Source organism: Hypanus sabinus, chromosome 2, assembly GCF_030144855.1.
Source record: "Hypanus sabinus isolate sHypSab1 chromosome 2, sHypSab1.hap1, whole genome shotgun sequence".
NCBI classification, from domain to species: Eukaryota; Metazoa; Chordata; class Chondrichthyes; order Myliobatiformes; family Dasyatidae; genus Hypanus; species Hypanus sabinus.
Genome location: NC_082707.1, coordinates 177146387 through 177173091, shown reverse-complemented (window position 1 = coordinate 177173091; position 26705 = coordinate 177146387). Strand labels below are relative to the sequence as shown.

Genomic DNA, 26705 nt, shown 5'->3' with positions numbered 1-26705 from the left:
TGAGATTATCAATCTATCCCCTTACCCAGTTCATGCACGGTTTCATTGACGTAGCCACAGAGTCAAAGTTCCCTTGACAGTGGGTCTTAGGAGTAGCACTTTCAAAGACAATACATTTCATTCCTTTAATGTGGAAAACATTTGAATGCTGAAGTTGGTGTTCCAATTACAGTTACTTGTCACAGTTTATTTTCCTCTTTATTGAAGCCAGCTACTCTCTGTGCTGTATATTGCTTCCCATGATCAGGTTTCTTTACATTGGCCTCTGTATTTTTAAAACTTACAGGATCCTTTAGTTCCAAAACTTTCTTCAGCTTTCTCATTCACTCCAAACTTGCACAACCCCCTCACTCCCAGATGATGCTCCAATTCATTCTGATTTTTGTTGTTAGCCTCACACAAGTTTCTCAGCATCTGACTCCCCTCCACCTTTCCTGCACACAATCAGCTGGCCTCCAGTCTCTCCCTCAGCCTCCTACCTCCACCATCTTTCTTGACTTCTCTTCGCCTGCTGCGCCATACCCCCATCCCTCCCTTCCTCCTTCAATGTTTTGATTCAGACTTCTAATATCTGCCAACTCACAGCTTCCAGTTTCAGACCTCACCACCATCCCACTCTTCAAACTCTCTAAGCACCACTCCTCCCTTTTTCTTCCCTCCAGCAGTCTCCTGAATTACCCAAGGACTGCTGGCAAGTGAGCAATTCAATATACATTTATCTGTTCACTGTTTCCTGTGGGAAATGAAACAGAATCCACAGATGTCCTGGGTTTCAGCTGTCAAGTGCAGGGTATCACATCCATTGCACACCACTTTTGGGGGGGGGGGGAAATCACTTATTCCAAAATGACCATTTCTAGATCTTTAGATTCCATATAGAAACTGAGGAAAGAGTGAAAACTTCACTCTCCCTTTGAAAGATAAACAAGTGATTCTAAACCAAGCAGAGGATCAAATAAAATCACTTTAGAAGGCAGAGATGCAACATAACACAAGACTTTTTAAAAACAGAACAATGTAGGGACTCCAACTTAGAATTATAGATTTGGAAAACGTGTATTGATCTATTTTGTTTGGTCAATTCAGATTTAAATCTTTGTCCTTAAGTAAATAAAATATGTACATTACTGCACAGATAATCACTGAACACATATAATTTTATTTGGATGATGGTAGTTCACCCACTCATTAGCCCTACTAGTTACTATCTGCTATCAGAATTTGATTCAACTCAGGCCTGATTAGTATTTGGATGTTCAGACACCTGTGCACTAGTTGGTGCAGAAGAACTTATTAAGCTTGCATGCATCACTTCCACTGGCAGCTTGTTCCACACTCTCACCACCCTCTCAGACAAGAGACTCCCCCTCATGTTTCCCTTAAACATTTCACCTTTCATCCTTAACCCATGACCTCCAGTTCTAGTCTCAACCAACTTTAGTGGAAAAAATCCATTTGCATTTACCCTATCTACACCTCACATAATTTTGTATACCTCTATTAAATCTCCCCTCATTCTCCTGCACTCCAGAGAATAAAGTCCTAATCTATTTGACCTTTTCCTATAATTTGCTCCTCAAGTCACAGGAACATCGTTGCAAATTTTCTCTTTCAGTCTTATCTTTCCTGACCAGAACTGCATACTCCAAATTAGGGCTCACCTGACAAATGTCTTATAAAACTTCAACATAAAATCCCAACTCCTGTACTCAATACTCTACAGTATTCTGTACTGTACTGTACTTAATTGGCTACATTGTATGTTCCTGGTCTAAGCTCCACCTTCCTTTCCAATTCCCAGAGCAATAAAAAGGTAATGTCAACTAATTTAATAATAATAAAAAAGATGGTTGATCAGCAAATCAAAATGTTAACAGGAAAATTCTGAAGAGATATATAACTGGGTCTTTTGAATATGGCAGACGTTAAATGCTAATTGCTGATGTAGTCTGCTTATTGACTACATTCAGTGAGCAGCCCATACACAGCAGCTGCAGATTTACAGTATTTGCTGCAGTGCGGAGTTGTTTTCTAGAGTATTAATCAAATGGTACAGCCGTTCTTGTTGGCTGTATTCCACATCTCAAATTAATGGAAGATGGTTGAATATTTATCTCTTTGTCAAAAACTAATCCCTTTCACTTGATTTGTTTCATATATACTAAATCCCTTTAGTGTTTGGGTAAAGGGTTAGAAAACCGGCAAATGATTAATCAGCTAATTCTAGGTTGCATTCTCTAGTTGTGTCTAGACTTTGACTTTTGAATAACATTGCATATTTTTTCAAAATGACAAAAAGATTAACTGAAGTTTCAACTTGTATATTACATCTTTTATATATTTTTGGCTGGATCACAATGATCTCTAGATCTTACTGGCTCTGTGATAAAATACTATATATTTTAATTCATTTCAGATTTCCATTGCTGTAACTTTGAATTATTGTAAAAATTAATTGCTGATTATTGGTGTTAAGTGTGCCAGGTGGCAGATCTCTAGGCAATCAACTGATTCATTCATGAAAGTGTATGAGAGCCAGGGCCCTACGCCCAACCCCTGTAAAACAAATATCCACTACCAGCCTACACCTCCAACAATAGAAGTTCATAGTGAGGCCCTGGCAGCTGTGGACCAATTCTCATATCACTTTGAAAATCTCATACTGTATCAATGATGAAATCCGCTATTGCTTTCCGTGCATCATCAGCCTTTGGTGGACTGAGGGGAGAAAAAGGTTGTCTGAAGCCACAAAACTTCTGGTCCTCTGGCAGCAAAGCTCTCTGCTTCCTGAGGTGCTTCCAGACTACCAACACTGGGCAACTCGAGGTCCTGGAAATATTCCCAAAACTCTCCATGCAAAATCTCCAAATTCACTGGAAGGACAAGAGACCTACACTCAAAATAGGCTTAACTGAATTGACTTTGTTACTAACATCCTTCATATACATGAGGAGTAAAAATCCTTACATTACGTCTCTGTTTAAATGAGCAATTTATAGTAATTTATAATAAACAGTATGTCCAACAGGATAGTCAATATAACATAAAAATACAGTTGTGTCAGCATGAATTAAGCAGTCTGATGGCCTGGTGGAAGAAGCTGTCCCAGAGGCCGTTAGTCCTGGCTTTTATGCTACCATTTCCCAGATGGTAGCAGCTGGAACAGTTTGTGGTTGGGGTGACTTGGGTCCCCAATGATCCTTCAGGTCCTTTTTAGACACATGTCTCTGTTAATGTCCTGAATAGTGGGAAGTTCACATCTACAGATGTGCTGGGCTGTCCGCAGCTCTCTCTGCAGAGTCTTGTAACAGAGGAAAGTACAGTTCCCATACCAGGCATTGATGCAGCCAGTCAGGATGCTCTCGATTGTACCCCTATAGAAAGTTCTTCGGACTTGGAGGCCCATATCAAACTTCTTCAACTGTCTGAGGTAAAAGAGGTGCTGTTGTGCCTTTTTCACCACAAGCCAGTATGTACAGACCACATGAGATCCTCGGTGATGTTTATGCTGAGGAACTTAAAGCTGTTCACCCTCTCAACACCAGATCTATTGATGTCAAAAGGGGTCAGCTTGTCTCCATTCCTCCTGTAGTCTACAACCAACTCCTTTGTTTTTGCGACATTGAGGGAGAGGTTGTTTTCTTGACACCACTATGTCAGGGTGATGATTTCTTCTGTGTAGGCTGCCTCATTATTATTCGAGATTAGGCCAATCGGTGTAGTATTGCCAGCAAATTTAATTGGAGCTGTGGTTGGTGACACAGTCATGGGTATACAGACAGTAAAGGAGGGGGCTTAGGACACAGCCTTGAGGGGCATGTGTGCTGAGGGTCAGCAAGGCAAAGGTGAAGGATCCCACTCTTACCACCTGCCAACGATCTGACAGGAAGTCCAGGATCCAGCTGGACAAGGCAAGGTGAGGGCCGAGGTCTCTGAGCTTCCTGTCGAGCCTGGAGGGAATTATGGTGTTGAATGCTGAACTGTAGTCCAAGAACAGCTTTCTCACATAAGCATCCCAATTCTCCAGGCGCGTAAGAACGAGGTGTAGAGCTGTGGCTATTGCGTCGTCTGTCAATCGGTTGTGTCGATAGGTGAATTTTAGGGTGGAAGATGAAATACTTAAAAGGAGTATGAGGGATGACTTCTTCAGAGAGTAGTGCGAATGTGGAGTTCCGAGCGAAGAGTTAGGTGTAGATACAATTGTAACATTTAAGAGAAGTTTAGATGAGGACTATGTTGTCAAGAGATCACCCAGGGGACAGAGCAAAAGTCATCAAAACCTTTGGGGAAAAAAATGCAAAAGCCCCTGTGGTGAACTACATATACCTGTCTGGACATACCCTCCCCCCCCCCCCCCCCCCCGCCCCTGCTGACTGCTCCTGTGGCTCCTCCCACAGACCCCTGTATAAAGGTGATTGGAGGCACTGCTCCTCCCTCAGTCTCCAGGATGGGATGTTGTCTAATGGTCTCTTGCTCCTGAAGGTGCTTTCTTCCAGCTAATAAAAGCCTATCTTGACTCACGTCTCCGAGAGTTATTGATGGTGCATCAGCCCCCTGACATTCGAGTCTTCCTCAGCTTAGGGTAAGAAATGATATCAGGATGGTATTGAGCTTATGCACTGAGAATACACAGTGGTCCAGAGTAAATCCATTTAGTCCTCCTGCCCCAACTGTAGAAGAGTTTTATTGCTTAATCAATCACTTCATTACTCACAAAACTGTAGTCCTCCTCATTTCTCAGGGAATACCTGAGAAAAAGGAGGTGTAATAGTGTACCTACACTTTACTGGGCTTCAGAAATTCATTACATTGCTAGTTTAGCACTACTGTTTGCGGATGAATTCCTCGGCAGCGGTTTCACCCAGCCCATCGTAAGGGTGATGGGATGTTTCTGATGGGTTCTCTACTGGGGTTTGGACTAATGCAGACACTTCATAAATAAATCTGATATCCACATTGGAATCCAAACGGCTGATAGTGAACATTTGGAGCTTAAGATGACAGGCAAGAATTTCAAATCTGGAAACAAAATGAATACAACTTGTCCCAATTTCAACAGAGGATTGGGCTGTGATGGATGAGAATTATACGAAGACCAAACATCTTCCTCTTACTAAACAGGAAAAAATAGAGCAGTGGAAACAAAAATTGCTGGAACTGTTCAGCAGGACAGACAACTGTTTGAGTTACCAGCTCTGTTAAATCCGCTTCTCTTCTCTGGCCTGCTGAGTTTTCTAGCATTTTGAATTTTATTTCCACTTTCTTGCAACCTCAATACTTTGCAAAAGGATGTTTTAAAATTAGGTAATTAATAATAAAATTTTCAATAAAAGTTCAAATAAATTGCCACACTTTATGATCTGCAGATATAAATCAAAAACAAAGATTGATATTTAACTATGTAAAACTTCAAAATACGGAGAAATATTTAAGTGATGTATCCAATCAAACCAACATTTTACTTAATAACATTTGTGTTTTCATATTGTTCCAACATCACTCTCTGTCATTACAATAGTTCTAAATTATGGTCACTGCTGTTATTAGACAGACACAACAGGTAATTTGTACACAGAGTTCCTCGAACAGCACTGATAACTGATTGGTTAAACTGCTTTTGGATAATTCATCAAATGCTGCAGTGGGATCTTTAACATCAATTGGAACCTACGCACAGGCCTTAATTTAAAATGTCTCCTCTCTATGCATCAGTGTCCTGAAGTGTCACCCCAAATTATGCAATTATCTTCTCGAGTAGAGCAGGAGCTCATGTTTGTTTGTGAGGGTGAGCCACAGCTAGGGCACAGTTTTAACCTTCCTGGCAAAAATAAGACAGGTTTGGATCAGAAGCCTGCTTGTTATACTGCTTGATTTAGCTCGCTATTGGAGTCAATAAAGTGTGGGTGTAAAACAAGCCTTTGTCTGAAACATGTTACATTTCCTCCAGGTAGATTAGATTAAAATTACCTCCTTAACGTTGAATTGTTGAGACACAACTCTCCTACTCTAGAGTTGTGTTCCCGTGAAAAAAAATGGAATTATTGGCTTTTAAAGATCCATGTAACTGATTTATGCCTAACATAGAAACAATCCGAGGTGGTTTTGACAGATAGTCCTTTAACAATTCATATTATTTTATGTTGTAAACTTGCTGCAGAATGGAGTAGACAGCCAAGTTGTCATCGCATAAACACAATGTAGGTTGAGTGAACAAAAACAGTCAATAAATGTAACATAAATCTAAATTCTCTAAGAATCTTTGTATTCAATGACTACTTAAAGGACATTCTAGGTAAATAGAATTAAGTTCTAACTTCAGTGGAAAAATTCTTGAAACTCAGGTTGCCCAATATAATTCTAACCCCATAATGCACACAGTAATATCCATGTGATCTTTCTGCTACCTAAAATCACCTTGAGATGTTGACAAGGTCTTTCAATAAAACCGCTCTGTCTGTATTGCTCCACTTACATTTTGTAAAATGGGCTAGCCCACAACCATTTGAGGTGCCTCTAGACTGGGAAGGCAGCAGCAGTACCCAACCTGTTCCACAGTGATCTTGGGAGTGACTGCCGCCTGTCATCCCCTCCACCCAGCACCGAGCTGTTTCTTGAAGGCCGATTCCAATACCTGTCAAAGCTAAAGGCCTGAGATTGTGTTTTGGATAAGCCTCCTACCTTGACAGACCATCCCACCATACAAGCTAAGGGCAGCTGGTGGCCCCGAAACTTCTATTAAGACCGACACATAACTTGTGCTTGATTTCAAAATAAGACAGCATTACATCTCAATGTTCACTTACGCTTTCCATATAACCCAATCTGCCACATGGTACCAAGCACCCTGTTGGAAATTTTATAGTAATAGGCAAAGGTATTGAAATTGTATCTCAATGCCCATGCGTTTCCCCTGGGCTGGGCTCCCAGCTCAGTACTTATTTGCTTAACACTGAAAAGCCTGGTGCATAACTATGTGTTGTACTTCTTGAAAAGCAAAATGTTCAGGTTTGTTTGTTGTTCTCATCACCATTTGTGGGTCTCCTCCTTCATGTACCTTTAAAAGATTTCCATTCAGCGCAGAAAATAATGCCACGTTTGGGATGCTCTGAACACCACTAGGAAACCACTCAGAGAATTCATAGTAGTGGTAGTATGCAAATACCTTTCATCAAATGATGTAGGATAGAGATTAGAGAATAAATTAACGCATATTATTAAATTCCCCCCTTCCTCTATTCCCCACATTGACCTTTTACCTCTTCTTATCTGTCCTGTGTTGCTTCCTCCTTCCCTGTCTTCTTTTGTCTACACTCATCTCCTATCAGATTCCTTCTTCTCCACACCTTGACCTTTCTCTCCCACCTGGCAGCACCCACCAGCTAGCCTCCGTACCCTCCCCCCACATTTTTATTCTGGCTTCCTCCTCCCCTTCCCTCCCAGTCCTGAAGTAGGGTCTCGGCCCGAAACAGCGCCCATCTTTTCGCTTCCAAAAGTGCTGCCTGACCTGCTGAGTTCCTCCAGCATCTCGTGTGTTTTGCTTACACTTGAATTTGTTTTTTAAGTAGTATAGAAGAGGTGATAAAGAATAAGCAGTCAATGGATTCTTAGAAATCAATTTTTCTGTGCTAAGCAATGTTTTAACTGCTTTTGCAGTTCATGTTCAAGTTTAGTGTTTACAATCTTTACATACATGCACAGGGTCTGCATAACATGCAAGTTAGATTTTTGCAGCAACAGCTCAGTATATTACAAACATGATTTAACAGTGAACTAAGTTAACATAAACTGTACGTAACTTACACAATCTGGGTTGCATCTATTTGAAATGATACACTTATTGCTTTGCCAGCATTACAGGTTAACAACTAGAAACATAGAAAACTTACAGCACAAAATTGTGCCGAACATTTCCTTACCTTAGAAATTACTAGGGTTACCCATAGCCCTCTATTTTTCTAAGCTCCATGTACCTATCCAAAAGTCTCTTAAGAGACCTTATCGTATCTGCCTCCACCACTGTTGCTGGCAGCCATTCCACGCAATCAATACTCTGAGTAAAAAAACTTACCCCTGACCTCCTCTGTACCCACTCCCCAGCACCTTAAACCTGTGTTCTCTTGTGGCAACCATTTCAGCTCTGGGAAAAAGCCTCTGACTATCCACATGATCAATGCCTCTCATCATCTTATACACCTCTATCAGGTCACCTCTCATCCTCCGTCACTCCAAGGAGAAAAGGCCGAGTTCACTCAACCTATTCTCATTAGGCATGCTCCCCAATCCAGGCAACATCCTTGTAAATCTCCTCTGCACCCTTTCTATGGCTTCCACATCCTTCCTGTAGTGAGGTGACCAGAACTGATGTGAAACAAGTAAAATGAAGGCACTGTAAGGAAGGGTTTTGGACCAGGCAGTTACTCTGTGTTTTCTTTAATGAAAGGGTGGGCCAAATTTGCTCGACTGACCCGGGCGCTGACAAACAGTCGAAGTGTTTTGCAGCAGTTGACTCCAATGAACAAATCTGATGGCGTTCATAAGCATTCACGACTTGCAGAGGTAAGTTTTGAATTCCTTCTGATTGGGCTGGGCAATAAGTTTATAGGGGAATGAAGCTCAATCCAAAATTCATGACAGGACTGTAGAACAGAACAGCAATTTGTAGACTGCCAGAGAATACTTCATCCCCTACTAATATTCTGTATTTGAGAGTTTCTCTTTTACTTTTGACTCTTTGCCTCCAGGAATCTGTTGATTAGATGTAAAACTCAGAGGGAAAGGGGCAAGGATCCCTTCAGTTTTCCCATCACTTTGGGATTTCAGGGACTTTGTTATGTGACATTTAGCTTGCTCACAGCCACAATAGAGAAAGGATGGTTGGCAGTACTTAATTGTAGAGGGATGGGAGATGAATATGATCTCGAGCTCCATTTCTCAAATGTAAAGTTCAATGTTCACGGTAAAGACTAAGGAAAGTTTATTATCAAAGTACATGTATGTCATCATAGACAATGCTGAGATTTGTTTTCATACAGGTGTACTCAGTAAATCCAGGAACCGTAACAGAATCAATGAAAGAGTGCACAGAAAAGGGTGGACAAGCAACCAGTGTGCAAAAGACAACAAGCTGCACAAATACAAAAGAGAAACAATAATAATAAAGAAATAGACAATAAATATTGAGCACTTGAGATGAAGTCCTTGAAAAGGAGTCCATAGGTTGTGGCAAGTGAAATTTAATGAGTTTAATGAGCCTGCTGGTCAAGGAGTAATAACTATTCCTGAACCTGGTGTCCTGAGGCTCCTGGACCTTTGTTCTGATGGCAGAAGCGAGAAGCGAGCGTGACCTAGGGGGTGGGGATCTGTGATGATGGACGCTACTCTCCTGCGGTGGTGATCCATGAAGATGTGCTCAGTGGCGGGGAGGGCTTTACCCATGATGGACTTGGCCGTAGACACTGCTTTTTGTAGGCCTTTCCACTCAAGGACATTGGTGTTTCCATACCAGGCTGTATCACAACCAGTCAGTATTCTCTCCACCACATATTTATTGAGGTACATATATGATCAAAGTATGTATGCCACATGCAAGCTTGAGATTCATCTTCTTGCAGGCAGCCACAAAGCAAAGAAAAAAACTTTAAAAAACCCACACAACAAAGACTGTCAAACACCCAGTGTGCGCAAAAGGGACAGATTGTGCAAAGAGTAAACAAACAGCACAGAGAACAGGAACTGCAGAGTCCCCGAAAGTGAGTCCGCAGCCACTGAGCCAGTCTGGCACCGAGGCAAGTAGACCCTCCCTCCTTCACCCTCGCCTTCGACATATTGACCTTTTTTTCTGGCTCAGCACTTAAATTGGCTAAACCGAGGTTAAGTTTTCACTCTTGGGCCCGGGCCCCACTGCTTCGATCGGGCCCCAAGTCAGTTCCAAGAAAGGCCGCTGCAGTCGTACCTGCATTCTTGAGAGTCCAGGTCACTGAATCCATCAGGAGACTGCATAAAAACTGCAAGTGGTTCCAAGACACAACTCCTTAAACGGAAGTAATTGGCTGCGGATTGCAGTGATCGTTGTCCAGAATCAGTATAGTGAATGTAGCTTGAAGAAGGATCTGCTGCTTAGTCAGTCGTTTCATTTGCTGCCCGCAAAACACCTCCGTGTCTCGCCAGCGGCATCTTGCCAATGAGTTCAGAAAGGTATTGTGGTGAACTATGTGCCTGTCGGGACACGCCCCTGCTGACTGCTCCTGTGGCTCCTCCCACAGGCCCCTGTATAAAGGAGACCTGCGGCCTGAAGATCGGCCTCAGTCTCCAGGACCTTGTATGATAGACACTCACTCCTGGTTCCTTCTTCCAGTCAATAAAAGCCGATATCTCGCCTACGTCTCAGTGTGAGTTATTGATGGTGCATCAGGTATCTGAGTTATGGATGTGAAAGAAAGCTGATTTAGACATGCTGTGCTTTCTGAAGTTGTGGAGTATTTGCATAATGTTTCAAAATATTCTCTGTGTGTTTCAGGTTCTGCAGCTAGGATCTGACATCCTTCCTCAGTATAAACAAGAGGCTCCAAAGACTCCACCCCACATCATCCTACACTACTGCACATTTAAAACTACCTGGGACTGGATCATCCTTATTTTAACCTTCTACACTGCAATTATGGTTCCTTACAATGTGTCCTTCAGAACAAAACAGAACAATATTGCCTGGCTAGTGCTGGACAGTGTGGTGGATGTGATTTTCTTAGTTGATATTGTCTTAAACTTTCACACCACTTTTGTGGGACCTGGAGGGGAAGTTATATCCGATCCTAAACTAATTAGGATGAACTATTTAAAAACGTGGTTTGTGATTGACCTGCTGTCCTGCTTGCCGTATGACATCATCAATGCCTTTGAAAACGTGGATGAGGTAGGTTGCCAGTTTTGGATTTATTGCAGCTAATAACAAAGTTCTGTTTAGCTTGCTAGTGTTCAGCATTGTGCTGTCAGTGTTAGCTTTGATTTGTGGCAGCCCTTTGTGATGTAGTCCTGTTAGAGCTAAATTACATTTCTGAATTTGCTGAGATTCCACCTCATTTATCTTGTACAGTGAACGTTGCGGGTTTCTGACAGGAATAGCACTTCATGAAATGCTGGCCAGCGGTTCCGCAAAATGTTTGGTTTCCTGTCTATAAAGCAAAAGAAAAAGTTATGGTGGACTCAAACACATTGTAGATCTTGAAGCAATTCCCTGATAGAATTTACAAGTAAAGTTTGGGGAACTGAACGCTTTGCAACTACAAGGGGTGTTTGATAAGTTGTTGGCCTAAGGTAGAAGGAGCCAGTTTTAGAAAACCTAGCACATTAATTTTTCAAAATAGTCCCCTCCTACGATTACACCCTTAGTCTAGTGGTCATGGAGCATACGGATCTTGGACCTCCTGAAAGTGTCCACAGCAGGGGTGATTGATAAGTTCGTGGTCTAAGGTAGAAGGAGATGAGTTATACAACTCTCGTTATGTGTACATTCAGGTCAACTCTTTGAGTGATTATGCAGAAAGTTTGAAGTTAGTAACTCATCTCCTTCTACCTTAGGCCATGAACTTATCAATCACCCCTCCTATGCACCTTCTTTGGAAATAAACAAAAAGATCAATTATTCAATCATCTTTATAACTAGAGTTGTAGTTGAAATGTGCAAGTCTGCATGATCACCCACAGTTTTTGGTATGGTTAAAATGATTAGTAAAATAGCTACCAACTGAAGGTTCACACATAGTGAGCTGAAACGTTTTGTTGCTATGCCTACAATAGTCAGAAACTAAAAGGAGAGCCACGGATGCTGGAAATCTGACGTTAGAAATATATTCCAGGTTGCTGAAATCTGAAGTGAAGGTGGCATTTTGTGTCACAGTTGGCACTGCCATTTTGACACCACCTGACAACAGCAGCCAGCCTGTTCTGTTTGTGAAAGGACGACCATCCGTCTTGTTCGGGGAAATTGTTGCTTCAGATCCCAGCAGAAGCTTCACTGAAGCACATTCAGCCAGTGACCTTTGGACAGCTTACACCCCAGGTTAGGGTGTTCTCCAGAAAGAAGTTGATTGATCTTAAGTGTACCAAGTGTACGACTGTGCAAGTGTACCATTACTGCACCACTATCCCTAAAACCACAGTGTCTTTCAAAACTAAAATGAATTAACAAGATTTTTGTTCACACAGCAGAAAATTATATAAATGTTTACCTTAATATTATATTAGATGACTGGGTGGATAAATAATATTACCTACCTGGTCATCTTAATGCCATTGCATAATATAGAAAATAATGTGGAACATGGAACTGTGTAGCAAATGAACAGGGCTTTTGGTCAACAATGTTGTGCTTAATCAATGAAATTACTTATCAAGTGGCCAACTAAACTAAGCTCTTTTGCCTAAATAATGTCCATATCCTTCCATTTTCCTCACGTCTCCAATGTATCTGCCTCTGCCACCATTCCAGGCATCACATTCAGACACCAACCACTCTCTTTTCCTCACATCTCCTTTGACCTTACCCATCTCAGGAATGCATAGGAAAAAGATACTGTCTGTCTACTCCATCTATGCCTCTTATAATGTTATACATCTCTATCAGATCTTTCTTCAGCCTCTGCTGCACCAGAGAAAATAGAAGTTTGTCCAACCTCTTGTTATATAGCTCATGCCCTCTAATCCAGGCAGCATCTTGGTAAATCTCTTCTGCACCCTCTCCAAAGCCTTGACATTCTTCCTATAATAGGGTGACCAGAACAATAAGCTATACTCCAGATCTAATTTGAAGGTGTGTACTCCCATCCAAGGTTAGGCTTTTCTCCTGGGGTTCATCGTGTTCCAGCAAAAGGCTTCTTCATTCTTTTGAGACCATATGAATCATCTCTAGTACTTCTAGGACAGAGCTTTGTGCACTATAAACATGTGTCAGGCCCTGACAAAAGTGCACATAATTTCCCATGGAAAATGAGTGAAGACCCCAGTCAAACCCTGGCATGAATAGGCTTGTAAAGTTAGAACAGAAAGCTTAAAGGTAAAATGGCAGCTACACACGCAAAATGCTGCAGGAACTCAGCAGGCCAGACAGCATTGATGTTTTGGGTCAAAACTCTTTGGCAAGACTGGAGAGAAAAAGCTGAGGAGTAGATTTAAAAGGTGGGGAGAGGTGAGCGAGAAACACAAGGTGATAGGTGAAACCTGAAGGGGGAGGGATGAAGTAAAGAGCTGGGAAGTTCATTGGTGAAAGGGACAGAAGGCCATGGAAGAAAGTAAAGGGGGGAGGAGCACCTGAGGAAGGCAGTGGGTGGGCAAGGAGATAAGGCGAGACAGGGAAAAGGAGATGGGATATGGTGAAGGAGAAAGTGGATTGGGGGGGCATTACCACAAGTTTGAGAAATCGAAGTTCGTGCTGTCAGGTCGGAGGCTACCCAAATGGAATATAAGGTGTTGTTCCTCCAACCTGAGTGTGGCCTCATCCCGACAGTGGAGGAGGCTATGGATAGTCATACCAGAATGGGCGTAGTAAACAAGTTTTAAGCCTCTAAATACAATTTTATTTGTATTAAGAATATTTTGTGTGAGGTTGATAAGCGTGCCTCACAAAATATTTGGAAGTAGGATGCTATTGTGGCTATTGTGAAACCTATCCATTTGTTCAGTGCAGTGTAGGAACAGCAATGTGTATTGGGAAATAAATTTAAATCATGGCTACTTACATTGTATTGCGAATTGTACAAAGGTAGATTGGCTCTGAAAACAAAAGGGATCTGGGATTTGCTAGGAAGCTAAAAAGTTTAGGGTTTGAAATATAATCCTTGAATGATTGATGATTTGACCATGTCTCCATCCCCATCTTTCTGAGTCCTATCCAAGCTTTTTTTTCAAGTTCAAAGCAGGCTGAAGTAGAAAATCAATGTTGCAAAACAAATCCATTTATTGTAGGAACAGCAATATGCGTTGGGACTAATTCTAAAGCAGATACAGGTACATAATTCATTGAAAGTGGCGTCATGGGTCATAAAGAACCTTTTGGCACATTGGCCTTCATAAATCAACATATTGAGCACAGGAGACGAGATATTACGTTGAAGTTGTATAAGCTGTTGACAAGGCCTAATTTGGAGTATTGGGTGCAGTTTTGGTCACCGACCTACAGGAAAAATGGTCGAAAGAGTACAGAGAAAATTGACAAGGATGTTGCCGGGTCTGGAAGATGTGAGTTATAAGGAAGGATTGAATAGGTTAGGACTGACAGGAGCTTTAATAGCGATATACAAGATTATGAGGGATATAGATAGGGTAAATGCAAGCAGGCTTTTTCCACTGAGGTTGGGTGGAACTACAGAGGTCATGGCTTAAGGGTGAAAGGTGAGAAGTTTAAGGGGAATATGAGGGAAAGTGTCTTCACTCAGAAGGTTGTGAGAGTGTGGAATGAGCTGCCAGCACAAGTGGTCCATGCGAGCTTGATTTCAAGGTTTAAGAGAAGCTTGGATAGGTAGGTGGATGGTAGGAATATGGAGGGCTATGGTTCAGGTGCAAGTCATTGGAAGTTTGCAGCTTAAGTGATTTCGGCATGGACTGGATGGGCTGACAGGCCTGTTTCTGCACCTTACTTCTCTACAACTCTCTGACTCTGAAGTACACTTGGAACATGGTGATCACGTGTGTTTCCCGTGGGTGCTCCAATTTCCGCCCACACTCCAAAGACATACAGTTAGGGTTAATTAGTTGTGCAAGTGTGGCAACACTTGTGGACTGCACAACACAATCCTCACTGATGTGATTTGACACAATTGAAGCATTTCTCTGAATGTTTTGATGTACACGTGACACAGGGAGCTAATCTTTAATCTTCTATGTCTCTACCCCACACCCATTAAAGGATTTACCATTTGTTGCCCCATCCTTTCACTCCCTGTTCTTACAAATATTCTAGAAATAATCCTATAGCCCACCAATAGCCAATCTCCTCCCACTCACCAGGTTTAATCCTCTCCCCCCCCCCCCCCCACCAGTTTACTCATAACTCTGGGAATTCCCAATCCTTTAGCCCCATCCTCTCGTCCATTCTCCTCTCCTTACTTTACCCCTCTTTCTTCCTCCCTCCCTCCTTACCTTCTCCTGGCTGACACCACTACCTTGGTGTACAGTCACCAGCTGCCTGTCAGCATCACTGGCTGCATGGCAAGCAAAGACGAAGGCTCCTGATCATAGTTCCTGCCCTCTGCACTCCTCGCAGTGCTCCCAACCTCACTCCTTCACTCACTTGTGGCACAACACTGAAAAACGGTAAGTACCAGAGTACACCTTGGGAGGAGAAAATCAGTCAGTGCTGGTTATAAATACAAGAAGGTCTGCAGATGCTGGAAATGCAGAGCAACACACACAAAATGCTGGAGAAACTCAGCATGCCAGGCAGCATCTATGGAAAAGAGTAAGCAATGATTGTTCAGACTGAGACTCTTCTTCTGGACTGAGAAAGAAGGGGGAATTTCCAGCTAGCCTCTTTCCCCTCCCCTCACCTTTTTATCCTGACATCTTAACCCTTTCTTCTCAGTTCTGAAGAAGGGTCTTGCCATGAAACGTTGCGTGTTTCATCTTTTCCACAGGCGCCTCCTGACTTGCTGAGTTCATCCAGCATTTTGTGTGTAATGCTCATGATGTTCTTTGGCTGACTTTTCTTCTATTTAAATTAATAAAAGGAAACATGGCCATGCAATTTATAGATTAGTAATTCTCCTTATGGATCCTCTCAGTGCTCTAACAACAGTCTCTGCACAAGAGATTTAGCTTAAACAAATGAAATTTGAAAGTTATGCTTAAGAAGAACAGTTTGTAGAGGTTGCATTTCCAAAGGAACGTTTTGATACAATGTTCTGGCACAGATCGACTTGTGAAGGTCTAACCAGTCTGATTCTGATGTGTTCTTTGGAAATGCACCAATCACGATATATTTGTAGTGTAGTTCTGTGAAGTTTGAACTGGAATAGACAACAGTCCAAACAGTCCACTTGATCTCCAGCCGGAAAATGCCACAAGACCAGTTCACAGTGCCCAGTGCACTAACCTATCAATGGTCATTAGCAGTGAAATACCTAGAGCAGTAAATTAGATGCAGAACTAAGCTGATACAGGTTAGCTTGGATCTGCATCTGATTTAGATATGGTGCACATTGCCATAGATGTGGATTGCATCAATTAACCAAGGCCATAAGCATGCTTCACAACACCAAAGTCAATTTATTATCAAAGTACATTCATGTCACCATATTCTACCTTGAGATTCATTTCAACATGTGGAGAGAACCCAAACCTATTGAGAAACTTTAAGATGCCGACTCGAGTGTCAGCTGCTCCATCACTCTGCTTCACAATTTCATATGCCTTGCAAAAAAGGCCACACGTTTCTTTTTCATTATTTGACAAAACATCTAGGATTTTCAGTCGCACATTCAATCCTTTGACTTCAGCTGGCCGTATCCCTCCAAATCACAGCGGATTGGAATGTTCTGACTCCTGTCTCTTCATTCTCTCCACACTGAGTCTCTGCTTTGTGGGTCCGAGACATACAAGTGTGAATCATGATACTAATGATCTGCTTAGAAAAAATCAGGTGCTGTGATCACCCAGTGCAGATACCTTTTCTCCTCAGCAGAGTTAATTAAAATTAAAATCCAACAGGTGATGCTGAAAATTACGCTTTACTGAGTTTTGCCTTTGCTTCCAGCCGTTCTAGTATAGACTATCAACCGGAAAATATAATTTAAGATTAGGTATTTTCCTTTTCCCACACAAGAATGATTTTTATGATTTTCTTTTTCTGTTTGTTGTTTTTTTTAAATATATGGAGCCAGGTGTAAGGTCTGCAAGGATTAACCTCAGTGCTTACTGTATGCATTTGTAAATCAGAAAGCAGATACAGTCAGAGGCACGACCTTAATCTGAGTGATTGACTTTGAGAGGCCACTACTGCTGCAGTGCTAATCAAGAGTAAGAGGGGAATATTACAGAGAACAGGATAATAAAAATGCAAGATAAGAATATTCTTTAAATAATAAATGGTGCAAGGTTTTAGCAGATGCACTCTTTGCAGTGAACGGTGTGTCAGGATTTATGTGATTGAATCACAGTAGTAGATAAAGGTTAGTACATTGATGAAAGCCTCAGGGAGCTTGCTGTCACAAGTGGTAAGACCCAGGCATTGATATGATGGCATGATTCAGCCATTGCTAGAATTACCAAGTCTTAAGGGAGATTGTTTTACAGTTGTCGCCCTCTGTGGATTGCCATTTCCCACCTTGATAGCCATTGATGCACTGTGCACAGAAATCCCAGTTTAGGCTGCATGTACCTGAAATTTAAATCCCAACATTAACAGTGCAATATATATCTCTGAAAAATGCATAAAAAGTCTCCAAGGACACGCCTTGCAAGTTTGTCAGCTCGTGGAATGTATTTCCAGTATCTGAATGATCAACACAATGGAAATGTGTTTTGACACACTAGAATATTCCTTACTGAAGGTTCTAGCAGGAAGTGAAACTTAAAGGCAATCTGTTTGTCAGCAATAAAATGGTCATGGTTTAAAATGAGCTCGAAGAAATTCCAGTAACACTTATCAGAATCAGAATCAGGTTTATTATCACCGGCATATGATGTGAAATTTGTTATCTTAGCAGCAGCAGTTCAATGTAATCCATAATCTAGCAGAGAGAGAGGAAAAAATAATAGTAGTAAATAAAATAAAACAATAATAGATGAACAAGTAAATCAATTCCTTGTATTGAATAGGTTTTAAAAATGTGCAAAAACAGAAATGCTGTATATTAAAAAAAAGTGAGGTAGTGTCCAAAGCTTCAAAGTTCATTCAGGAATCAGATGGCAGAGGGGAAGAAGCTGTTCCTGAATCGCTGAGTGTGTGCCTTCAGGTTTCTGTATCTCCTACCTGATGGTAACAGTAACCTGGGTGCTGGGGGTCCTTAATAATGAACACTGCCTTTCTGAGACACCGCTCCCTAAAGATGTCCAGGGTACTTTGTAGGCTAGTGCCCAAGATGGAGCTGACTAGATCCTTAAAGGGTTTGAATACCCAGCAAGGAAAATTTTCCATAGGTATTCCCATACTGATCTTTATTGTATTGACCTACTGTAATATTGTTTGAGAAGAAAAATCATCTGCTACTTTTAAACAGCAAGTGTGTTTACAGTTCTTAACATTAAATGAATGAGGTAGAACTATCAGCTTCCCTTCCTCTAACGGGTCAGTGCTTCTACTTCCATTTGCTTTTGTTTCCATCATCTCTTTTGCTTCAGAAGTCTTCTCTCCCTTTTTACATGTTCTCTATTAACACATCTTCCCTTTCTTCACACAATTCTTGTGTTTTTTCTCTTGGAATTGCAAAACTCTTATCATTTTTTCCCAGTGCTATTTTCAACCATCTATAGTCGTTTCCACTTGAAAGTGGCCTGTTCTTTCTCCCCATCCACTGCCTTTAGTTTGGCTGTCCAGCTGTGTGTTCTGGCATCCTATCAGTAAGGTAGAAATAGTGGCACTCTCGAAACATTAGTTCATAGAGTCATAGAGTACTACAGCACATAAACAGGCCCTTTGGCCCATCTAGCCCCTGCCAAGCTAGTAATCTCTTTAGTCTCATCAACCTGCACCTGGACCATAGCCCTCCATACCCCTATCATCCATGTTCCTCTCCAAATTTCTCTAAGAAGGTCGAAATCAAACCTGCATCCCTCATTTCCATTGGCAACTTGGTGATGCCTGACTGACAGATTTTCTAGATTGATAGATCTAACTTCTATTACTGACCCAATGCACATTCAATTTGTTTCTTTTTATTATGAGATGTTACCTGTTGATATAATAAGTAATTAATAAAAAGTTGTAGTACTACAAAGAGAGTGTGGGAAATAGGGCCCCAGTGAGTTTGAAGGGAGAGTGGGCAACAGGGCGCTAGTGAATTTAAAGAGGGTGTGGTAACTGGGGCCTTAGCAAATTTATGGGGAGCAGAGGCAAGCAAGCTCTAATGAATCTAAAGAGAGCATTGGAAATACACCCCTGGTGAATTTAAAGAGTGTAGGATTTGAGGCCCCCGTGAGTTTAAGAAGAGCATGGAAAAAGAGGCCGAGGTAAGCTCGATGCCTAACTATCTATATCAAAAAATCACCGAGTGGAATATTTGACAGCGTTGAAATCCAGAAGTTGTTAATGAGTTTTTCTTGTGAGGAGGTACTTGTTAAAAAAATAGTTAATTTTCAGTTTCACAGTGGAAAAGCAACTATTGCTTTTTAATATTTCCAGGCACGAACTGCCCTTTGCAAATTGTATTATTTTTATCAGGCCAATTATGTTAAATCTGGACATCTCCATAATCTTATACTATCTTTGTCTACAGCAGCTAATTAAGCTAAATACTCAACTTAGGTCCTGACCCCTAACAATGGGGGAAAAACATTATTTTCCAGAATGAGTTATTTTGGAAATGCTGATTTTGATTGATTTAATGTTAAAAACTAATTAGCTGGTGTTGATGGCTTTATGATGAAACTTGTTTTTCTAAAATTAAAAATGGTTACATTTAAATTCTGCTTATTAGTGAAGCTGCAAGTTATCCACATCTACTTAAGTATTCAGTGGTCATACATATGATTAGAACAAACATCCGAGTCATGCAGGAATTACTAAAGCTTTGCTTCTACTGGTATGCTGTTCCCCCTTTCTAAAGTATGAACAATTAGACAATAAGCTTTGAATGTAAATATGTTAAATAATAATTTTAAAATAGTAATTCAAATATTAAATTAATGATATTTAACGTTTTTTTAACAATTCAATCATTTATTAACACTACTGATATTCAAAACTTTGAATCAAAGACTATGCATCTTTATTGTTCATTGATGTCAATTACTGAGAATGTAACTCTTTAAAATGAGAGTGGTCACAACATACATAGCAGATAAAATGTGATGTATACAATTACTTATCGCTTGGAAAGGGGGAATTTCAGCAGAGAAACTTGTTAATAATCATTTGTAATAATGGAATGCTACTTGGCATGAAATTTGTAAGTGTATTGTCCGCCAATCATATATTTAATGGGAACGCAAGTCACATAAAATAAATTGGATAATCTGCTTGTTTTCACATTTTCAAAAAATAGCAAAAAAGCATTTCTGGCACTGCTGCAATTGTGCTAAGCTATGCCATTTCAAAATTTCAAAATAAAATCGTGTTATTTTTGTTACATTGTAATTAGATACAAATATAATCCTACATTTGATTCTTATGGCTATTTTATATTCAACCAATATACATAGAAAATTAGACATACAAGCAGACTGTCTGTGAGGAATCCTTTAACGGAAGAATGTACTGATCTGTTTAATTTTATTTTACATCATTAGAACTGCCAGTATTTTTATCTGCTACAGTCAGGGAGAAATAACAAGTTCAGTTTGTGATTTCCACACATCCAGAGATGAGTAAACAATGGTTCAGAAAGGAACAGGTAGAATAAAATGCCAAAAAAGTCATCTGATCACAGTCTATTTTTCATTTATTAGCAGAAGTAGTTTGCAGGTTAATTCACAAAAGGATAATCTATCTTAATAAAAACATCATACATGTGATTTTTAAATTCAAAAATACAAATTAATAGGTTTATTTTTAACTCTAATTCCTTTCCCAAACCAAGTTTATTTGCATAATATGAAATATTTTTGATGTGCAACATTCAATAAATGAACACATCAGTGTTGGATTTGTAATGGGGTGAAGTCAGGATTATTAGTAGCTATTACTGAAAGACTTCTTATCATCATGATAATTAAATACTGTAGGCCTTGCTTCGAGGTTATTTGGCCCTTGCGAGCTAAGCTCTTAACAATGCCAGAGTCTAAAGTGTTATTTCTTCACTTTAAAGTGTTATTTCTTCACTTTGATCTTGGGTTTATCTGAGTTGTTGCCAAATACAACTAGAGCATTTTTTCTTTTGCTGTGGTATCACTAATATTTTCATGGTTCAAAGGATACATTCTTGTTAAATAATTTGACAGTGCAGTTACAATAATCCCTTCAGCCATTTCTTTCTCTGGCCATAATTTGCTTCACATTGTCAGTTGTAACCAAGCTGCAAAGTAGTCTCAAATTCTGTGGGTCTATACTGTGCTGTAACAGTCTGAAATAAAACCCCCCAAATGCTGGAAACACTCAGAAGGTCAGGAAGTAAGTGGAGAAAGAGAAACAGGTTAGAAACCTGAGGCTAACAACAAAAGATTTCTCACCTGTTTCTCTTTCCACAGATACTGCCTGATCTTTTTGAGTTTTTTAAACATTTTCTCTTTCTGTAGATCTGCAAGTTTATTTTCCATTTGCTATTTCAGTCCAACATACCTTTACAGTACTCTTCAAAAACAATAATTAAAGTAACTTGGGCGTTACTACTAAGTATCACGTGCTTGCGGTAAAGGGAAAATCTATGCTGGCTGTACTGTTTTGTGCTCCTTTTGTACACACAAACAGATTCTACCCCCTTTTCTAATTGCGCAACTGTTTTATATCAGAATATAGGTCAGCTTCTAGCTATTACTTTCACTGATATTATCATCTGTGTTTTCATCCAGTAGACATTTACTTATTAATATTGAAATCCAGACACATAATAACTGCTTTTAACCTTAACATTAGTCTGTGTTTAAAAACTCCATCTGTTTCTGTGGCAAGCATTTTGTTTTTGAGATTACTGTGTCATGATGGCATGGGATGGTGGGAGGGAGGAGAGATGTGGAACTGAAGAAAAATATTCCAACCTCTAAATGCCTTGAAAGCTGTAGGAAAAAAAAATCATCTAAATTCCTTGCAGAAGCCCAGTGTCTGCCAGGAGTCGCCTAGAATAATTAACGGCTTTTGAACCTGAAAGCTACCTGTCACAAGAACAGACAAATTGGAGAATTCTTGCTGCCTTTATTGTGATTTCAAATATCCTCAAGTACTTATGCCTAAATTACTGTTAAATGACTGACTTGTACTTTATTATTACACAGGATCAGAAGGTTATCTCAAATTTTTATTGGTGCATGTGTGTGTGTCTGTGTGTGGAAATATATGGTTCTTTCAAGACTTCAGTTAAAAGTAACATCAATACATTTGATTATTAATCCCTCCCCTATGATCCATAGCCTCAATCGATCTGGGTTACAAGGGTTCCAACAATTGCTGCATGATGCTTTTTTAATGGAAATGCTGCAGCAATCAGAACTTAAAGTTCATGATTTAAACTAAAGGTCTAGATATTGGAAGACTGAAATTAAATAGGTAATACTTTCTCAGAAAAATCACAGGATTGATGGGCCAAATAGACTACATCTGTCTTATATAACTCTGATTCTGTTTGCATGATAGCCGTCAAAAAACTAAAATTATATTTGGCTTTGTCTTTAATAACAACATCTGGATAATTCCCATTACCTCATATACCTGGCCTGTGGAGAACAACAAGTTGAAAGAGGTTTTTGTTTTAAACTTCAAAGTAAAATTTATTATCAGAGTACATACAAGTCACCACATAAAACCCTGAGATTATCTTTCCCGCAGACACACTCAGCAAATCTATAGGACAGAAACTGTACAACAAACAACAAACTGTGCAAATACAAATATAAATAAAAAGCAGTAGTAAGATAGAGAGTCCTTAAAGTGAGACCATCAGTTGTGGGAACACCAGAAATAGGATGAATGTAGTTATCCCTTTTTGTTCAAGAGCCTGATGGTTGAGGGGTAGTAACTGTTCTTGAACCTGGTGGTGCGAGTCCTGAGGAACTTGTACCTTCTACCTGATGGCAGCAGCAAGAAAAGCACTTGGATCTTTGATGGATGCTGCTTTTCTACGCGATGTTTCATGTAGATGTGATCAATGGGGAGGGTTTTACCGCAATGTACAGGGCCGAATCCACTACCTTTATAGAATCTTCCGCTCAAAGGCATTGGTGTTCCCATACCAGGCCATAATGCAGCCAGTCAGCACACTTTCCACTATACATCTTTAGAAGTTTGACAAGGTTTTTGTCTAGTCTCAAGGTTCGAGTCGTAAATCCGAATTTTCTTGAGGTTATGAATGAAATATGGAACAAACCAAACTCTTGGAAGGGGTGGGTAAATTTAGATACAAAATCAAATCTGCAAGTGACTGTGCATAATTAAAAACAGTTATTTGTGGAAGGAGGAACATTTTGGTCCAGGAATTGAATTAGCTTCCTCTTCAAGGAGCGGTGTCTCAGAAAGGCAGTGTCCATTATTAAGGACCCCCAGCATCCAGGGCATGCCCTTTTCTCACTGTTACCATCAAGTAGGAGGTACAGAAGCCTGAAGGCACACACTCAGCGATTCAGGAACAGCTTCTTTCCCTCTGCCATCTGATTCCTAAATGGACATTGAACCCTTGGACACTACCTCACTTTTTAAAATATATAGTATTTCAGTTTCTTGCATGATTTTTAATCTATTCAATATACATATACTCTATAAAGTATACTGAATAAGATTTACCTATCTATTTATGAGTATTTTTTTCTTCTATATTATGTATTTCATTGAACTGCTGCTGCTAAGTTAACAAATTTCACATCATATGCCGGTGATAATAAACCTGATTCTGATTCATTTCTTCTCCCTGGAGTTGAATTCAGACATTCTGGTCATATCCATTATCTGAGCAACATTAATTAATGAACAAGTGCTTGCTGACACAAAAAGGATTCCAAAGTGAAATTAAATGTAATTTAATAAGATGGAGAGGAAATTAGTGGATATTGATTCAGTCTTGATTAGCAAAGCCTGTAAGGAGTTTGTTCTCCCGGTGGTTGCATGGGTTTCCTCTGGGTGCTCGGCTTTCTCCACTGTCTAAAGGTGCACCAGTTGGCAGATTAATTGTTCATCATAAATTGCCCTTTGATTATGCTGGGATTAAATCGGGGGATTGCTGGGTAGCACGGCTTGAAGGGCCTATTCTGTGCTGTAGCTTAATAAATCAATAAATAGATGTTCTACATTATTTCAGTTTCTAACATTAGGTTTCTGAGTTTTATTTCATGCTGGTCAAAGCTTCTGTAATGCCAGAGCAAGTTATTATAGGATAGACAATGTAAAGATGGACCCTGGATATTTTACCACAAATCGACTACTTCAAAGTGTTAATTGCGGACAGAGTATCCAAAACAGTAATGGAAATTGTGTATTTTTTGGATTTGGCTAGTGTAAGGGTCAGAATTTTTAGTGGCTGGAATACAAAACCGTTGTTTTGAAAGGTATTCAGTAGTTTGAAAAGTAATTTACTTTGAACTTTTACCAATTTCTGAAAGAATTAGGGTTAAGGCGAGGCTGCAGATTGGTTCTAAAATGCAGAGCTGTAATACTGATATTCTTTAGGGTTGAACATACTCTTCTAATTAGCTGTGTCCATATATGATAGTACACACGTGTGCTTAATTTGTAATGGACTTGAAGAAGAACGACAATAAAAACAGCCTGCAGATCCCACAATGGTATCAACATCAGTAGAGCAGAGTGTAAAATAATCATTTACTCATATAATTTTTGGACCAAATTTTACCCTGATATCATTACGTCAGCTGGCAGAATGTACTGCAATTGCAAATAAATACTTCTGGTAAAAAGCACATCAGAAAAATAATATAAAAAACAATATATGGTAGATTAAGGTCTATTAGTTCACGTTGGTTTTTATAAGTTTAATTTGACGATGAATAAAGCGTTGTCAGAATTCTGAAATTATCAAGAAGAATATTGTATAAATAGAGCCACATGACTCGATGACTGACCTTAAACGCATCACACCTGCATAATTTAATCCTCCGAGGGTCATAGAAAAGTTGTAGAACACTACTGCACAGAAACAGGCCTTTCAGCCCATCTAGTCTGTGCCAAACCATTACCATGCCTAGTCCAATCCACCTGCAGCTGGATCATAACTCTCTCATCCATGTATCTATCTAAGGTTCTCTTAAATGTTGATATTGAGCCTTCATTCACCAGTTCTGCTTGCTCACACTCTCATCACCCTCTGAGTGAAGAACGCCTCCCTCATGTTCCTCTTAAATACCTTTCACCTTAACCCATGACCTCTAGTTCTAGACTCACTCACCTCAGAGGAAAATGTCTGCTTACTTTTACCCTATCTGTATCTCTCATGATTTTGTAAACCTCTGTCAAATCTCCCCTCATTCTTCTATGCTCCAGGGAATAAAGTCCTAACCTACTTAACCTTTTCCTATAACTCAGGTCCTCAAGTTTTGGCAACATCCTTGTAAATTCAAAAAGCTTCCCTTCGTGTCCTTTCACTGTGTAATGTTTCCTGCTGCACCAGTTGTAGTGAGACAGATGCTTCTGTGTTGTACTTGGATAAAAACAATTGCCCGAGCAAAGCACATTTATAGACCCTGCTGATTTCAGCATCAATCAGTCAGCAGACGACGAAAAAGATCGGACATCCTTTATTGAAGCTGTGCAACCTACTCAGACCCACTCTGACTCCTTTCAGCTGTGAAAATTTGCCCATTTCAACCTGGACAACAAATAACATTGAACACCAAGTAAAAACAATTCATCGTAGTGACAATACGTGTCAATAATTGTACGATAAACAACACTTTGGATTCCCATCAGTGGATCATACTTGCATTTTCATTATTAATGGACATGCAAAAACTTAATGCACTTTAGGGAATTATTAAAGCATGGCACAGAACACAGTCGTTTAGCCCATCATAACTGCACTGATTTTTTTTTGGAACTCATCAAATAGTCTCACTGAATCCCTGGGCCCATAGGCTTTCTACATAGATTTGTCAAACAAATGTGTGTTTTGCTCTCTCTCTCTCAGTTTGGTATCTTTTACAAAATAACATGATTCAATATCTATCGATTTCAGGGTATTAGCAGCCTGTTCAGTTCCCTGAAGGTTGTACGTCTTCTGCGACTTGGCAGGGTTGCCAGGAAGCTGGACCATTACCTGGAATATGGTGCGGCTGTGCTGGTCCTCCTGGTCTGCGTCTTTGGTTTGGTGGCTCACTGGCTTGCCTGCATCTGGTACAGTATCGGGGACTATGAAGTCATCGATGAGGTCACCAACAAAATAAAAACAGACAGCTGGCTTTACCAGCTTGGACTAAGTATTGGAACACCCTACCATTTTAATGCCAGTGGCACTGGACAGTGGGAAGGAGGACCCACAAAGGATTCACTGTATATATCTTCCCTTTACTTTACCATGACAAGCCTTACTACAATAGGATTTGGCAACATTGCTCCTACCACGGATGGAGAGAAGATATTTTCTGTGGCCATGATGATGGTTGGCTGTGAGTACATGTATTTTTTTTTAAATGCTATTTAAGGTGAATTGCAAAGCATTTAATTTAAATTCTTATATCAATTATGTGGTAAGATGTTGTACTGATGTCATTTTTGCTAGAGCAATGTATCCCTGTTAGTTAGACTTTCCTGTGCTTTTTTGGGTTTTATTGTATTTTTTTCTCTTATCGTTGCTGGAAGTACTAACAGCAAATGGCACAGTGGTTTGTCATTGTCTTCTTCTGGGCAGTGTCTTTACCGGATAGGTTACCTCAGTCATTATCAATAATCTTCAGAGATTGTCAGTGGT

The 26705-nt window shown here is 40.1% G+C and overlaps 1 protein-coding gene across 1 annotated transcript in view; it reads left to right on the top strand.

Annotated features, from left to right (window-relative positions):
* Positions 1-26705, top strand: part of kcnh5b (potassium voltage-gated channel, subfamily H (eag-related), member 5b) — a 386291-nt gene that overhangs the window by 108761 nt on the left and 250825 nt on the right. Inside the window, exons 5-7 of the mRNA XM_059988032.1 lie at positions 8441-8556; positions 10517-10909; positions 25974-26403. Coding sequence (XP_059844015.1) covers positions 8441-8556; positions 10517-10909; positions 25974-26403 — 939 coding nt within the window. The remainder of the gene's footprint in view (positions 1-8440; positions 8557-10516; positions 10910-25973; positions 26404-26705) is intronic.